This window comes from Nelusetta ayraudi, unplaced genomic scaffold (genome assembly GCF_046127955.1).
Source record: "Nelusetta ayraudi isolate G7.1 ecotype Tasmania unplaced genomic scaffold, CSIRO-AGI_Nayr_v1 ptg000019l, whole genome shotgun sequence".
Classification (NCBI taxonomy): Eukaryota; Metazoa; Chordata; class Actinopteri; order Tetraodontiformes; family Monacanthidae; genus Nelusetta; species Nelusetta ayraudi.
In genome coordinates this window covers 1,307,501-1,323,465 of record NW_027466069.1, presented here as the reverse complement: position 1 = coordinate 1,323,465, position 15,965 = coordinate 1,307,501, and the positions used below count along the sequence as shown (strand labels likewise).

The window sequence follows — 15,965 nt, the reverse complement described above, 5'->3', positions numbered from 1 at the left end:
CACCATTCAATGTGATTCAGAGAGAAAAGAATCAATAAAGAAACAAATACTCCAAAGACTTACATTTGCTGCACATGTAAATTTATTTCTCATTAAAATATACACTCAGGATGATCTAAATCATCTTCCGTTACACAAACAGATCATATGTACACAGGTGATTGTACAACAGAAGAGAAGGCGAATCACACATTTTAATTCATAACATTAAGGTGAAAAATAACATGTTATGTCTTGTTATACTGTAACTTCTCCCAGCTGATGCATCTTTTCCCAACTTTTAATTTTTCAAGTCTCATCTAAAACCCAAGATATGCATGAGCACGGTTTTGGTCACGGGGATCAAAGAGGAATCAAGTTTCATCTAATAAAAGCTTTTCTTTCACCACGCTCCCAAATCTACTCTGAATGTCTACATTTTTTATTTTCCCAGCGGCAAGCACGTAAAGAACTAATTGTGCTTGCTGTATTGCTTTGTTAAGGTATCCATTCAGCAGTTGGTCTGTAAACGATTCGAACTTGATTTTAAATGCCTGATGGAGCAACGGGCCTCAGGTCAGGTCAGGTCAGGTCAGGTCAGGTCAGGTCAGGCGCTGCCTGCCCTCAGTGACGGTGCGGGTGAACAATGGATGGAGTGCACCGACGATAATCTGCTACAGGATCTGCAGTCTCTTCACGGGACGACGCTCCATGAGGGCAGATGGCTTGAGTCGGCTAGAGGAGCTTCCAGTCCACACTGTGGCTCTCCACATGCTTTTTTACCAGCGGTTGATATGATCATTAGTCACTCTGTAGGCAACTGAAAAAAAAAAAAGAAAAAGAAAAGGGGGGCGGGGGGCATCCATCTCGTTGCGTCCTGACTCCGTCCGACTCCACCTCTTGGGTCAAGTCTCCTCACAATAAAAAGGAAACGGCAGCACAACTGGAGATGAAACGGACAGAGCGGACTGGACCGATGAGCAGCGCGGCGAGCCGAGTATGACTGACATTTAACGGGACTAAAAGTTGGAGATTATATTTCTTCAAAAGGTCCCCAAATTATCCAAATTTTCAGATCTTCAGTTCGACTAGAGCCGCACATTGAGCACATTCACGACCTATTTCTCAACTAATTGTACCTGTTTTAAATAATGATCACATCAGAGAAGTCAAACGTGACACTCGGCTGATTTCCAGAGCTGCATATCTTTTTTTTTTAGCGTAGACTTCAAAAAAAAATTGAGTTGAAAATGTGAATGAATCAAGAAATAAAACTGCACTTTATCATTCACAGAGTTGGAATAAAGGCTCACACTTTGAGGGTCAATACAGGTTTGACGGATTTTACAGAGCTCCACGTGTGTAACTTCATCTATAGGTGTTTGTTCCAACACTTCCCCTGACGGTTTACAAACCGCAGGGCGTTGCTGAAGCCGTCCAAAACAATTCAAGTCACCAAGTTGGGTTCTGCTCCCACTAAACATGTTAAAATGTGTCACTGCAGCGGAGGAAAGTCTGGTTGTGGCTTTAGAGAAGCTCCGCTGGGATTCAAACGAATGCAATTTCTCACTGCGCTGAGAGAGAACGCGGTCGCAAAGGCAAAGCATGCTGACAAAAGTCAATAAATAAAACATAAATAAAACACAAAGACGTAACGCGACGCGATGCTCCGCCCACCCGCAGTAGTTTTGTTGCATAAGATTAAAAAATAGACTTTCTGTTCCTGTGCAAAAGTCACAGTCTTTTCAAGCAGTACAACCTGGTCCTGACGCACAGGCAGGCCAGGGAGAACATCTCCCCCTTGTGGACAGGAAAGGTTAGTGCAATCTGAACCAAGCCAGCTGGACGGAAAATGCAACACAAAATCCTCCCAACGGCTGAGTTTTTGGGACGAGGGCGTGTGTGTGTGTGTGTGTGGGTGAGTGTGGGTGGGTGTGTGTGTGTGTGTATTCAGGACAGGCTAACTAGCGTCTCCAAACTCATTCATTTGTAACGTTCTTCATCAGAGGAAGCAAAGTTCATCTAAAAAAACAAAAACAAAAACAAAAACAAAAAAAGAACTCAGTCCTACGAGAGCAACTCCAGCCCCGTTCAGCTGAACTCTCACAACAACGGACGCGTTGAAACGGTGAACGAGTGGAAGGATCACAAGCGCCAAATCATCCAGCATGCCTTGCAGCAGCTTGTTCCGGGGGATCTGGAGGTGCACGCCTCTGCCGTGTGTGTGTGCGCTACCTGCACTGAGGGTGGTGGGTGGGAGGAGGAGGAGGAGGAGGAGGAGGGTTACGTGCAGACAGCCCCGACCGGTCGTGCGCATGAAGTTGGATCTTGTTGGCGCGCCCAGCGTGCGCTTGTTTTCCGCAGTGTTACTTGCAGATGGCCTCCAGGGCGTCCAGGGTGCGTTTGATGTCGCGGATCTGCGCTGCCAGGCCGTGTATGGGCTGCATGGAGCGATCCAGCTCCTCGCAGCGGGCCATCAGCGTGTACATGCCCTGCAGGATCCAGGAAACGTGGGGGGAGAAAAAAGCTGCCGTCAAATCACAAGTGGATAGAACGGGAGAAACATAACAGGAATATCAAGCAGCCGGAGCCTCCGCCGCTCTGATGTAACACTTTGTAACTTTGCCTTTTTTTGGAAAGGGGCTAAATTGCTTTAGTTTAATAGTGTTTTTCTTTTCCTAGTCTAGTTGCAGCCGCTGCTCATGCACAAATAACTGAACGGTTGCCTGAGTGCAATGTGCCATCTAATAATTTCTGTTCCTTGCACAGCTGCCACGAATGGCGATACTGATTTCTAATTAGGCCTTTGCACACCAAACATGTGTAACCAATAAACAGGAAAACAAAAATAGAATTATTTGACTTTATTTCTTGTGTCCATCCAACAACCAAGACACTTCCCCGTATTTAAGAATACTGAAACGCTGGTCTGCTAATAATACAGTGTTTCCATATAATGTGGATTAGAACATATCCGCAAACACACCTTAATGCTCATGTCCACCGACTCGCCCAGACTGTCGACAGAGTCCCTGTAGGTCTGGATGTATCCGACACTCAGCGCCGTCATCTGGAGCCACACAGGGTCGGTCAGTTACAATGAAGGTTCTGTTCTTGTTAGCTTGTTTTTTTTTTTTTTTTTTTTTTTAAGACTCACATTCTGAATGGTTCCATTGAGGCTGCGCATCATCATCTCCACACTGTGAGCTACTTCCTGCGTGTGTCTCTGGAGATCCAGCAGCACCGTCGGATCGATGGGCGGGATGTCTGCCGGCCGCCGGGTCAACCCTCGGCTCCGGTAGATGGGACCCGAGCAGTCGGCTGGCAAGGGCAGACAGACAGTGAGGTGGAAGGAAAAAATGAGCAGTTGATATCACAGGATGAAGAGCTATTGTTGTCATTTAATTCATTTAAGACGTGAAAAATTGAATAATCACAGCGAGAAAGAGAAAGTCTGTGGGTGCTGGAGAGAAACTGCTCAAATCAAGTCGAGTTTTTGACGGCATGGTCTGAAAATATATTCCAATATTCCTTTCAATAAAGAAATGGCAGACTCCCCTTCCACAACAAATGCCTGCGGAGACCTAACCCAATCAAAAACTAAAGAAAAAGTACCTTTGCGCCTACTTAGGGGCTCCTGGAAAACATAAAGCACACGAGGCTAGCAGACCGTAAACAAACAGCAGGGCTGCAGTTATAAATCCCTGCAGTCTAAACAAGTCTGTGACTCATCCGTCCTAATTCAATCAACTGCTTGCGTAGGCAGTGGGCCACCGGGGCCGTATTGACTCTGTTTAAATTGAGTGGTCTCCATTTCACAGAGGTTTTTTTCCCCTCCTCTGGGTGAGGCATCTTTGGCCTGGAATAGCTGACAAGACAGACAGCTGATAATAAACCCGCCGGCCTCCATGAAACCAGCACAATCATCAAGATGATTTGGTTTCTGGAAATTCTGTCTGCAATTGACCTTTTGGGAGAAACAAGAGGAAGAAAAAGGATCCCCGTGAGCCTCGTCCACGGCAGTCGAAAACAAAGCCTGAAGCAATTTTACGTCACAGGAGGTGATGCACTTTCCCTGTGACTGGATTATCCTTTCCAGTGGAGCGAGCTCAATTAATGAACCAATTATCGGGAAAAAAAACAACTGTTTAGATCCCCAGACACAGCGTATTTATCACGCTTTTATCTAGGGAAGTCCAATATTATCGGCCACAAACACAGATCCATGGCAGGTCGGGCTTCAAGAGCACATCAAACTTTCTTCCGGTTAATTTGATTCAAAACAACAGCAGAAGCCAACAGGGAGTCTTAATGCCCTCAATGTTAACATCTTGAGTTGAAGTGAAGAAACAGTTTTCTGACGACTATGAGATGAAAAGGTGAAGGAAACTCACAGTCACTGCAGTCCAAGCTGGGCTTTGAGCTCATCTTGATTTTCTGCTCAAGGTTTTTGGTGATGAAGTTGGTCAGGTCTCCCTCGTGGCTCACCGTTCCCTCCAACTCCAGAGCCGAGGAGATGGTGGCCCGTCGGCCCTCAGATTGGCCACCTCTGCCAGCCCCGCGGCTCCCTGACAAGGACACGACACGACACAGTCCATTACAACCTACGACTATAAAGCTCTGATGAGTAAGAAATGCCATCTTTCATCCATTATTCATGACATTAGCCATTGTATTGTTTGCCATTGTCCAATGAGAGACGCAAACAAAATAAGGTTGACAAGAAAATAAATTGAATTCAAATGTCAAATGTTTAATCAGGTAAATTCTAACGCAGCAGAGCAACATTTACCTCCACACGCCTGGCTGATTTCATCCAAGCTCTTGCTGTCCTGCATGCCCCGGACGTTGCGCACCCACACCTGGGCCATGACATGCTGGGGGCAGGGGCAGTCGTCAGAGGGCAGAGCAGCAGGTGGAGGAGAGGACGAGGACGAGGTGCTGGGGCCAGGAGCCGAGGACGAGTAGTGCTGTGAAGACTAAAAATACCGCCGCGAGAAGGAAATGAGCGAGTCTTCCCAGGCTGCCCTGCTCTCTCTGGACCAGACGTAATGTAATAGAGTTGAAAATAATTCAATCCGCTCACCTTCACCTCCGCTCGCCCTCCCGAACGCTGATGGATCCACTTTTTCTCATTCTTTTCATCCTCCTCCTCGTCCTGTTTCTCTTTCTCCCCATCCTCTTCTTCCTCCTCATCTTCCTCCTCCCCCTCCTCTCGACTGTTGGGGTCTCCGTCTACCGCTTCTGCCTCCATCTGCTGCCTGTACGCTGTCGCTTGGTCTCCCTGCCGGCTGAAACGTTTGCAGTGCGCAGGGTCTCCCGGCGGAGCTGCATCGGGAGTCTCAGCAGCGTCTGAGTCCTCAGGGACGTCCGTGTCTCTGGAGTGCTCGGTGCGAGTGGCGCCGGGGAGGGAGGCGTCAGTCACGCTGCACGTTTTCCCAATGTTGTACGTCTCCAAGCGGCCTTCGCCATCGTGAACTTTGTTTTCGACGTGAATGTGGTTGTCTGTGTCTATCGGGCTTCCGTCCGAAGACAGATCCCCAGAGCAGGGCACTCTGCTCCCTCCACATTTCACTGGGGCCGTTCCGTTCTCTGCTGGCACGGGTGTCACGACCCCATTGGCGGTTTCTGGCACTTCGGTGCCAGTCACAAGCGAGAGACTCATCCGTCCACCTGCTATTGAATAGAGGGACACATAACTAACTCCTCATTAACTTCATAATATAAGAAGAGAGCACAAAGGTGAACAAATAGAAGAGCAGTTGATTTCGCTGATGTGACATTGAGGCACTTGGGTTTTTGAAACCATTATATCAAAAATAACATGGATGTTAGTTCAATACAGAATTTACAGAACAGTTTTCCCTTCTTTATTGAAGCACATCATGATCATCGTTTCTGCGCGGTTACTGTACCACTGGTTTAACATGAGGACTAAACAAAGACGTCTAATAACGACCCAGTAAATGTGACTGAAACTCGGGTTATTAGTCATGTGAGGCTCAGCTGTCTTTAAAAAGTGTCTCAGCCAAGAAGGCGGGGAGCGACACTGTTGAGAACAGAGCTGCTGTCTCCCTATAATTGTTTTTGACAAGTATTTGGTTATTTGGCTTAGCTTCAACCAGACAACAGTTGTCATTAGCTTTCGAAATGTTATCTAGAAATAAAGCCCGAGTGAAATGCGGCCTCCTGGGTAATGGCAGCGCTGTAAAGTAGACAAACGGGAATCAAAAATAAAAAGGGAAACAAAAGCGTCGGCGTTGAGGAAGTTCTTGCCCTACTTGTCAGTGACAACCAGCTAGCTCGCTGTCAACGGAGACTGCTGTTGCTGAGTGATGCTAGCAGGCTAACGCTAGCTGCCTGGCCCGTAACACAGTCTTTCGACTTCTCATTGCTTTATGTCTCGCTCTGTTACACGACAGTGTTTTACAAAACAGTCACCACCTGTTGAAATGGTCTAACAACAATGTCACAGCCACAGAACTGCTTCACTACTCACCAGTGTAGTTTCAGTCCAGGGAAATGATAGCAGAAAACAGGGTCCGTTCTGAAAACCCTTCCCCCAGGCAAAGCGAATCAGTTCCGCCTGTGGGATAAAAATAAAACACAAGGACAAGGAAAATGAAAATAACAAATTTTTATTTTAGGCGTGTCAAACCTTTTTCTATAGTCACACATATTGTAAAGGAATAGCTCAATTTGAAAGAGTAAACTGAATTATATTCCTTTGACCTACTGTTGTACCATTTTTGTAATTTTAGGAGGATCTCTTTAGTGAAGAGCAGCTTTACGCAATGTTGGATTTTATTGAAGCGATTGTAGCTCGGGCTTGATTTTTTTGTTTTGTTTGTTTGTTTTTAAGTTATTTAAAAGGTCCCTTTGTGTGTACGCCTCTTATTATCCGACAGATGGAGCCAAAGACCACAGTGCCTTGGGCAACACCGACCCTGAATCTGATTTCAGAAAACATCATGCACTACGCAGTTATGTTGAGGTTGAGGCACGGCATGAGAGCTCACTCATCCAGACCCCTGACCTTTTTATGATGGAAGAAAAAACATAGACGTTTCAATGAAATGAAATACGTGAAATATCAGTTCCCTATCAACACTTGTCTCTAATCACATCTTAATACTGATGGAAAACAGACCGCAGAGAAGGCTTCATTGATCAGGTTTTCATTTCGCCTCCACAGTGAAGGTCCAGCCAACATCTGTGGCTTTTAAACCACTAATTCTGGAAAACAAACACTGCTGCAGGAGTGGAGAGAGTTCACATATACTCTATCAAGTCCAACATTTCCAAAAAACAAAAAAAAACAAAACAACAACAAACAATTAAACTCTCTTTCGCTCCAAGAAAAGGCTTTCTGTGCCTTAGTTTGGATTTTTTAGTTTTGTACATATGTTTTCTCTCATTCTGACTTTTTATTATTATTAATATTTTTTTTACCTGAAGGCCCACAGAGTTTTGAAATAGGGTGCCAGGATCCAATTTTCAGAGGTTTTACATTTCTTCAGAGGAAGAGTATTTGGAGGGAAGTATCAGCCACGGGAGAGCAACACGCGACACAGAGCATGTGGAAATCATGTGCTTCGGGGCTGATGTGGTTTTTCCGTAATAAACTCTGGGGTTTCCATCATGCATCCTGGCATCCGAGGTGACAATGAATAGAGTCAAATGATCTAATTCCATCAATTCTTAAATCGCCTCTCAGCTATTCCTAGTGACAGATTCAGCTTCACAGTGTTCTTCTTCTCCTGTGTCACCAAGTCTTTGACTAATAATGCCAATTTATCCAGTTCGGAACAGGTCTATTGGCGCAAGGAGTGACATCTTCTGCATGTCACCAACCAACTGCAATGATAAATAAAAACTAATGCAGTGTCCATGCTAATGTCTCTAGCAGTAGCTAGACTTGCAGCCGTTTCCTGCATTTCCTCTTCATCTTCTTCTGTGGTTTCTACGGACAGCCCACAAAAGTTAATTCTTGCAAGAGAAAGTCGATCTAACTCGTTGCGGTGGAGGGCACAAACCGTTTGTTACAAGACAGAAGAACATCTGGACTAAAAGAATAAAATATGTAGGTGACTCAGTCCAAGTGACTAAAAAGTCTCTTCCCCCTGCTTGCTTCGCCAGCGGTTCTGGAAGCTGTGTCATTTTGTTGGGTGCACGCCTCAACCGTGTTTTCACTGAATCACTGCACGGGAATGGAAGGCGTAAAAACATTTAAATCTGAGTTGAAGCCACCACACATCTAATATACAGTTATGTCATCTGGTGATGCACACTTCAGAAGTCAAAGAGGACTTCAGTGTCTGGAGGTGGTTCCATCCAGGTGCAGATTTCGTTGGCAAGAATTTTTTTTGAAACTCCAAAAAGTAGCCCAAATTAACGTCTTCATTTTGGACTACTTTTGTAACTCCAACTAGGAGTAGACTGGTATATGGTATGTCCACGCTTCATAGTCCAAAGAATAAACATGTAGCTTTAACCCTATTCAAACTGTCACTGTGTTTATATGCAGAATTATCTGCTGAAACCAGAAGGATGGGACAAACCTACATTTCTCTGCGCAAGTGTCTTGTGTATTTGTTTCAGTCAGGCAGCAGAAGCTTAAAGGAGACACAGGAGGGGTTCGGGGGGTGGGGTGGTGGAAAGTAATAAGTTCTTGCAGTTTGATTCTAATGAGTCCTAATTAAGTCAAGTTCAAAGGTTGTTTTCCAAACCTAACGGTGTAAATTAAGAGCAGGAACCAAGAAGATGATGACGTCAGCAGTGCTGAACAGGAGTGCAGAGAAGACCAGCGTGATGTTATGTGCACACATTGAGAGGATAAAAGAGAAACAGCTGGACCAAAAAAGGGTGAGCTGTATCACACTGATCTGGTCTGAACCTCTTTTTCTTTCATATTTTAAAACAGTGTTTTTCAACCACTGTGCTGTGGCACACTAGTGTGCCGTGAGATAATGTCAGGTGTGTCGTGAAAAAAATGATCTAATTTCACTTAATTGGTCTAAAGATAATGATAAAATTCCATTGTCCAGTGACTGTGCTTTAAAAGGAATGTAAGCCTATTTTCCTCCCTCAGTCTCTCCCAGGTTATCAGCTTTGTGAGAATTTATCATCATCTTTAGATATGCAAATAAGTTATTGTTATTATTATTATTATTATTACGTATATATATTTATTTAATTTCCTTATTTCTTTTAATTCTTCTCTTTGCTCTCTACATGCTGCTATAACTGTGAAAATTTCCCCAATGTGGAATAAATAAAGGCATTCGTATTCTTATCTAAACAGCGTCACAATGAGTGAGTATAAATAAATTAAGACACTATATTGTCATTATTCAGCTAAATAGTGTCATTTTTAAAAATATATATTTTAGTTGGTGATGTGCCACTGGATTTTTTCAATGTAAAAAATGTGCCGTGTTTTACTGCACAACTGTGGTGGACGCTCTTCACCAAAAGCCATGAATCTCAAGAGGTTGTAAAAACAACCAAAGAGTCTGGGAGAGAATTTATTTTTGACTTAATCTTTACCTGAGCATGACAACAAGTTCCAAACCTCGTGTGAGGCTGCTGAATCACTGTGACAAGAGCAACTTGTGTATAAAAGAGAGGAAAAATAGAAAATGATAGCTTTGGATCATTTATTGTCTTGTGAGTTTCACATGGTTTTTCTTCTTGGTGTTTTTGAGTTAGTCTTTTTTTCCAAATTGTGTTGTCCTTAAAATAATTACAATTTTCTGTTAACAACAAAAAAATGAGCAGTTCATTGACAGTGCATATGTAGCTGACAGCACTGCAATATTGTGAACCGTATAGTCGAACTCAACAAACCACACCATGTGAACACAACCCATTTGGAAGCAGACCTTTATACATATTTACAGAAACAGCAGCAACAACAACAACAAAAACGCTCAGCACATTAGAAGAGAATAATCTAAGACAGTTTAATTCCTTATTCAGACAATAAATCACTCTGGTGAATCACAACAGATGAATATTGACGCTGTTGTGTAAATACAGCGTAAACTGTGAAACACATGAGGCCACTGTGCTGAAGAGGGAGCAACTCTTAGCCACATTTTTCAAGGGAAGCGCTGTGCTTACTCAGCCTTGAAATCGTCTCTGCGCCTAGTTGTGTTTGGCTTCCGACGTAAAAACACACATTTCACAAACTTGCATTAACACAACTCCCATAAAGTGGAGAAAAAATGCTTTTAGACTGTTTGGTTTGATGGGAAGGCAAGGACAAAACTGTATGTCTCAAATTGCAACGTTATTTAGAACGAAGCCAAAGTGTTGTGTTGTGTTGTGCCCTTCATTTGTCTGAGATGTGTGCACTCTGGTTTGGAGAAGACGTAAACAATTTAGAGAAGCCTTCATCCTCCACTCACCGACTGGGGAAAAAAAAAAAAAAAAAATCACACCACTAACTTTGGCCACATGTCCTTGTGGCCAAAGTCAGCACTGGCTGCTGCTTTCAACATTTTGGTCTCCTGTTGGAAGGGTTTAAACATGTGCAAACAGCGAGACTGCTCACCAATCAGCTTCCTCTTAGCTGTGACAAAAACAGGAGTGACTGCTGCACATGAAAGTCTCAGAAGGAAGTAAGGAAGAAATACAGGAAGTGGCAGTGAGTCTAGCTACTGCTAACGAGATTAGCCAGGATGCCGTCGCGCTCAATGGTAATTTCACAATAACAGAAGAACAAAAAATGGTTGTTTTTTTAGTCAGACAACAAACAGGTTTTTGTTTCACTGTCGACAGGTTTGGCATAGTTGTATGTGTATGTGTGTGTGTGTGTGTGTGTGTGTGTGTGTATGTGTGTTCTTATTGGGGTGGAGGGGTGGGGGGGTCGTCTGCTCTTTCTGCCAGATTAACAGACCAATCATGCCCAATCTTTGGCCTGCCCTTTTCCAAACGCTTGCTGTGGCTCTTTAGTTGATGGATGTGTAAAATAAAATAAAGCCAGAGGGATTCATCTGTTTAGGTAGCGTGTGCGGAGCTAAAAGCTTGGCCAGGAGGCTCGCGACGCTGGAGACGGAAGATAGTGATCTACCACTCCGAAAAGGTTTCAACACATGTACAGATGGAGAAACGTGACCTTTTCCTTTCTCTTCATTTTTTTTTTTTTACCTCACCAAACTCTAAACATCTCCTCCAGCAGGAACCCAGATAACATTTGGACTGAACCGCCAGTTTTGCACTCGCCCAGGCGGCAACCTTCAGGGTTTTTTTTTTTGTTGTTTTTTTTTTTTAACTCGGCACTTGCTTTAAACATCCAACAGTGAGCAGCAGCACACTCCCCCATAAACCCCTTCCTCCAACCCCTTTTATTCTCCCGCTTTACTCCAGACTGGCAGAAAGTAGCGGAGCACCGTCGCGTCTTTCATGTGGTCGCGGCCGAGGAGCAGAGACCCATGTTGGATTTCTGCGGTTTTTCTCTCTCATCTCACTGGTTTATTTTTCTCTCTCCGCCGCAGAGTTCCCCTCGTTTGGCAGATTTTCCGGCTCTGCCTCCGAAAACTTTATTTCAGATGCTTTTTCCTTCTTCTTCTTTTTTTTTGTTTTTTTAGCTCTTTTGGTCTGACTTATGTCGAACACACGCAGAGAGCCTCGGCGTGCATGGGATGTATTTAGTTCAGCGTATGTGGGATCGTCTGCTCGGCATCATCATCATGGAATGAAGTCAAATCTGAGAACATAAGGGGCTGTTACTGCTCTCGAATTGGACCCTGCGCACGTTAATGAACCCTCCACCGCAGAACTCACTGTGAAGTTTTTTTTTTAATTCTTCCCCACTTTGCTCTCTCGCAGTAATCCTTCAATTCCCATAAAACATTTTTCATCTCCTGCAACAAGATCGTCAAACGCTTGCCGCCATCTGTGCAGCTCTTAGGTCTCCTGTTTGTATTCCCCTGTTACACAGAATGATTTAAGTCCTCGAATTTACATGTAAGACTCGGTTTGAAGCAGGACTGAGGGGAACATCCAAGCCGAGGTGTCATAAACACACAGACAGACTCGTCTTGACGTTGTTATAAACATCCAGTTTATGTGACATTATGGTCAGACTGGCTGACAAAGATCCACAAAATCTGACCGGAACATATCTTAATCGAGCAGAAAAATACAAATAAATACCACTGGGAATAAAGTTAAGCATAGGCCGAACACTTTGTGTCGCTTTAACATCAAGAGGAAATCACAACTGACGGTCCTGCAAATTCAGCCCAAGTCCATTTAGTCGTCGGTTCCGTTCGCGTGAGCTCATGTTCCGACTTCTGCGTTTGACAAAGCCTCCTTTATATTTCAACAGCGGGACTGATCCATAATTTAGAACCAGATGTCATGACAGGCTGTGGCGACAGGAGCAGCGCCACATCGTCTTCTTCTCGCATTGAGCCATAAGTTGAGAAACATGCATGTGCTGTACAGAGTCTGTCAGAATCTTTAGACGCTCATGTCTGGTCCGTTTTTTTTATGAAGAGCTGTTTAGAAGGGGAAGGATGGGGGGGGGTCTTAAATACACCTTTGCAACCAGAGTGGCGGTAAAACCTGTTCAGAGGAGCACAGATCCTTTCTGGCGGTTTTGAAGTGCAGATGCAACCGTGAACCTGATACTAAATCTGCCTCGGTGGTTACAAAACACTTTAGTATCCAGATATTTTTTTACGACTCCATTAACTCTCTGCTCCGTGGAATGAAATCATCTCCGCAGCGCGGAGCCAGACTGGTTAGCGTGAGCGTAATGGAAAAGATCTCCCGCAGCGTCTCGGTGCGGCCGCGTCGCCGTGGGAAAAGTTGCCGCTTTAACCTCATCAAAGCCGGGCCTCCTGCGCCTTTCATCCCGGTGGTTGCAGCGAGCAGCGTCGTGGTCGGACTCCACCTTTCTGACCGGAGTAACAAAGAGCTCGCTGGGTGGGTTGCGGGGGTGGGGGGGGTCCATGAAGAACACGTGAGAGAGAAAAACAGCTACACGTCTCAACACTCTTTAATTTGCCACTGCTGCTGATCGTCATCCTCATGGAACAATGAGTTCATCCTTTTTTTATTAATTTATTTTTAATTTTGCTGTAGCCAAAAGCATTTTTACAATATTGTTTTGTTTTCATGCCTTTATTTTGTTAGCCCTTGTAAGCTAGCTTGTAAGGTTTAACCTCACTCGCACAGAGGCAAACTTTGTGGCCAATTTTAAAGATCTTTACAATTCACTTCATTCAATGACGATAAAACAATAATTTGCCTCTCGGCCTGTAAGTGGCTCTCCAGAAGTGAGACGATCTTTCCTTTATTAGCTGGCTTTCTTATTAGAAAGTGTTTTCTGGCAATCAACCCTTTGTGATGTCACAAAAGGCAAATGATAACTCAACTAGGTCACTGACGACGGCCGTAGCAAGTAGGCAGGTCCCCCTCTCTGTGGCCGCCTGGTTTAGTGGAAGCTCCAACAAAGCATCAGTTTTTTTTTTTTAGCAGGCGGCTCTGAAGATTTGAGTGGAAAATAATATCATGGGGGAGCTTTTAAAGCAGCTCAAAACTTTGATTCCTGCAGTTGCATCAGCATCAGAACGACCACGATGTGTCTGAAGCCAGTTCACCAGCCTCTGCGAGGCGACTTATCCAAACCGACAGCCTGCAGGGTCGGAAATCAATCTGGAAACATCTGTTCTGCTTTGTAGGATAAAGCGGCGGGATGTACCAGATTTGTAATTAGAGAGCAGGGACGTTGACTTCAGTCAGGTCCCAGCAGGAGGCGCTCCTTTCAGGGGAGGCTTGGGAGGATTTTTTTTTTTTTCTATCTATATCTACTTTTGGAACCAGGCTTCGTTTTGCTAGGGTTTTTTTTTTGTTCTTCCTCTCTCTGCAGACGATCCAAATGTGAACCCTGTCACACGGAAGCCCTCCGCTCTTCCTACGTTCAACATGCGATGCAGCCTTAAACTATTTCCCTACGATAGCGCCTCTATTTACACGTCCGGGTGCAGCCGTCTTTGCTCTCATCGCGTCCTCCCGTAGTTGCTGTAGTTTTAGTAGCCGTTGCGTGTGGTTTGGAGGACAGTCGGTGATGAAAGAATGCCTTGTCGTTCCCCGTTTGGAGCGGAGTGCATGCACGTGTCCACGTCTCTGTACACACAGTATAAGTCTGTTTGACTCAGTGTATAAGTTAAGTGTGTGTGTGTGTGTGTGTGTGTGTGTGTGTGTGTGTGTGTGTGTGTGTGTGTGTGTGTGTGTGTGAGTGTGTGTGTGTGTGTGTGTGTGTAGACATAAATGTGTGTGTTTGTGTGTCTGAGTCAATGGAAACCCGCCCCCTCTATGGGCGTATTCAGGCGCTCCTCGGCGCCCTCTGCTGGGGCTTGCTCCTGCTCTTCCTCCCCGCTGCTCTTCCTCCACCTCCTCCTCCTCCTCCTCCTCCTCCTCCACCTCCGCCACCTCCCGCTCTCCCGCCGCCGTGCTTGTGCTTCTCCTTGTACGCCTCGGCCGCTGCGTCACCGTGGCGACGGTGGTTGCGTGGGGGGCGGTACCCCAGCGCCCGGCAGTGCTGGCCGAGGTTCCCCGGGTGGATCAGCGCCATCACGTCCTCGTACCAGGGCTGCGCCCCTCGCCTCTGGTGGGGCGAGGAGCTGGACCAGGCGTTGGCGGCGGCGGCGGGGAGGCGGGCGGCCGAGGGGCTCCAGACGGAGAGGCGCACAGTGACGGCGGTCCAGTGGTAGCCGTGCTCCTCCACCTGGCAGTGGTAGACGCCGCCGTGGGACAGCTCGGCCTGGCGAATCAGGACGCCGCGTTCGATCACCACCAGCTGTTCGCCTGTGACCACCTGCAGAGGGAGGACAGAGAGTGAGGATGGCTACGCGCAGGGACGATCAATTATGAAAACATAATATCCGTCCGCAACTGTCCGCATGAACAGTTGCTGAGTCGTAGTCCCCCCCCCCCCACACACACACACACAAACTTACCCATAGACAATATGCGATTCATTAACGCATCTCTCTTTCTTGCACACACATTTCTTTGCGGTCTTATGTTGCACATTATATTTTATTTCTGCTATTTTGTAATTTGTTAATTTTATCTCCCCTGTACATATATTTTTAGATAGTTAGTATAGTTAGCTGTTATTCCTTGTAAGTGTAAAACCGACTTGGCAATAAACCGGTTTCTGATTCTGATTCTAGTAAATCACACGAAAAATAATGGATCCATAAAAAGAATGGCAATATTTTTCCCGTGTTGGGGAAATGTATTTGTACAGTTAAAGCAGCATATACAGTGCAAAGTGAAGAATTGAAACGTTGTGGTTTGGAAGTGTTTTCACTGGGTGCAGTTGCACAGCCTGATGGCTGCAGGCAGGAATGACCTGCGGTAGTTGGAGCTCAGGAGCGGCTCTCCACAGTGTGGTGCAGGGGGTGGGAGGTGTCCTTCCTGATGGACGTGAGCTTGGCCAACACCCACATTACATGTATTGTTTACGATGAACTTCAATGTGTATGTTGTTCATTTTAACTTGCATACTTTGGATTGCATGCTGTGTGGGCTGTAGGTGTCTTATAAACTGCGCAGGTATACATGTGTCCACCCTTGTCTAGTGACCATTAGGAAGGTCTTGTCACCGAGAAGGGAAAAGAAAGGAAAGCAACTGAAAAAAATATTTTTGGATGGTTCCTATGCAAACCTTGCAAATACGTTTGATTTTGTTCTCAAATAATCTCGAATTGTTCAAAAGTGGATACATATCTGGCGATGGTAGTACAAGTACAGTTACTTAAGATGTTTCTGTTTTGACTTTGGTTATTTTTTTGTTTTTACTTCATATTTTAGTGTGACAGCAGCAGTCCTGTCACAGATGGTTAAGCGCGCATGTCTATTATCCGGGAGTCTAGGGTTCGAAGCCCGCCCGGGCCCTCTGCGCCTTGCCACATTCGGAATTATGGTGAATGTTTTTTTACCCACTTTGATTTGTAATTCTT

General features: G+C 45.2%; 2 protein-coding genes across 3 annotated transcripts in view; both read right to left on the bottom strand.

The window, feature by feature from the left end:
• Window positions 1–59: 59 nt before the first annotated feature.
• On the bottom strand, window positions 60–6,594 carry borcs6 (BLOC-1 related complex subunit 6). The gene is made up of 7 exons (XM_076026169.1): window positions 6,479–6,594; window positions 5,066–5,655; window positions 4,772–4,958; window positions 4,374–4,547; window positions 3,137–3,300; window positions 2,966–3,049; window positions 60–2,471 (listed from the first exon to the last, which is right to left on the bottom strand). Exons 2-7 carry the CDS (start codon window positions 5,642–5,644, stop codon window positions 2,346–2,348), a joined length of 1,314 nt encoding a protein of 437 aa, XP_075882284.1. The 5' UTR covers window positions 5,645–5,655; window positions 6,479–6,594; the 3' UTR covers window positions 60–2,345.
• A 3,030-nt stretch (window positions 6,595–9,624) lies between these two features.
• sema3h (sema domain, immunoglobulin domain (Ig), short basic domain, secreted, (semaphorin) 3H) overlaps window positions 9,625–15,965 on the bottom strand; it is a 50,662-nt gene continuing 44,321 nt past the window's right edge. For both annotated transcript variants that reach the window (XM_076026132.1, XM_076026133.1), the window contains exon 18: window positions 9,625–14,812. In XM_076026132.1, coding sequence (XP_075882247.1) covers window positions 14,321–14,812 — 492 coding nt within the window. In that variant the 3' untranslated portion in view covers window positions 9,625–14,320. The remainder of the gene's footprint in view (window positions 14,813–15,965) is intronic.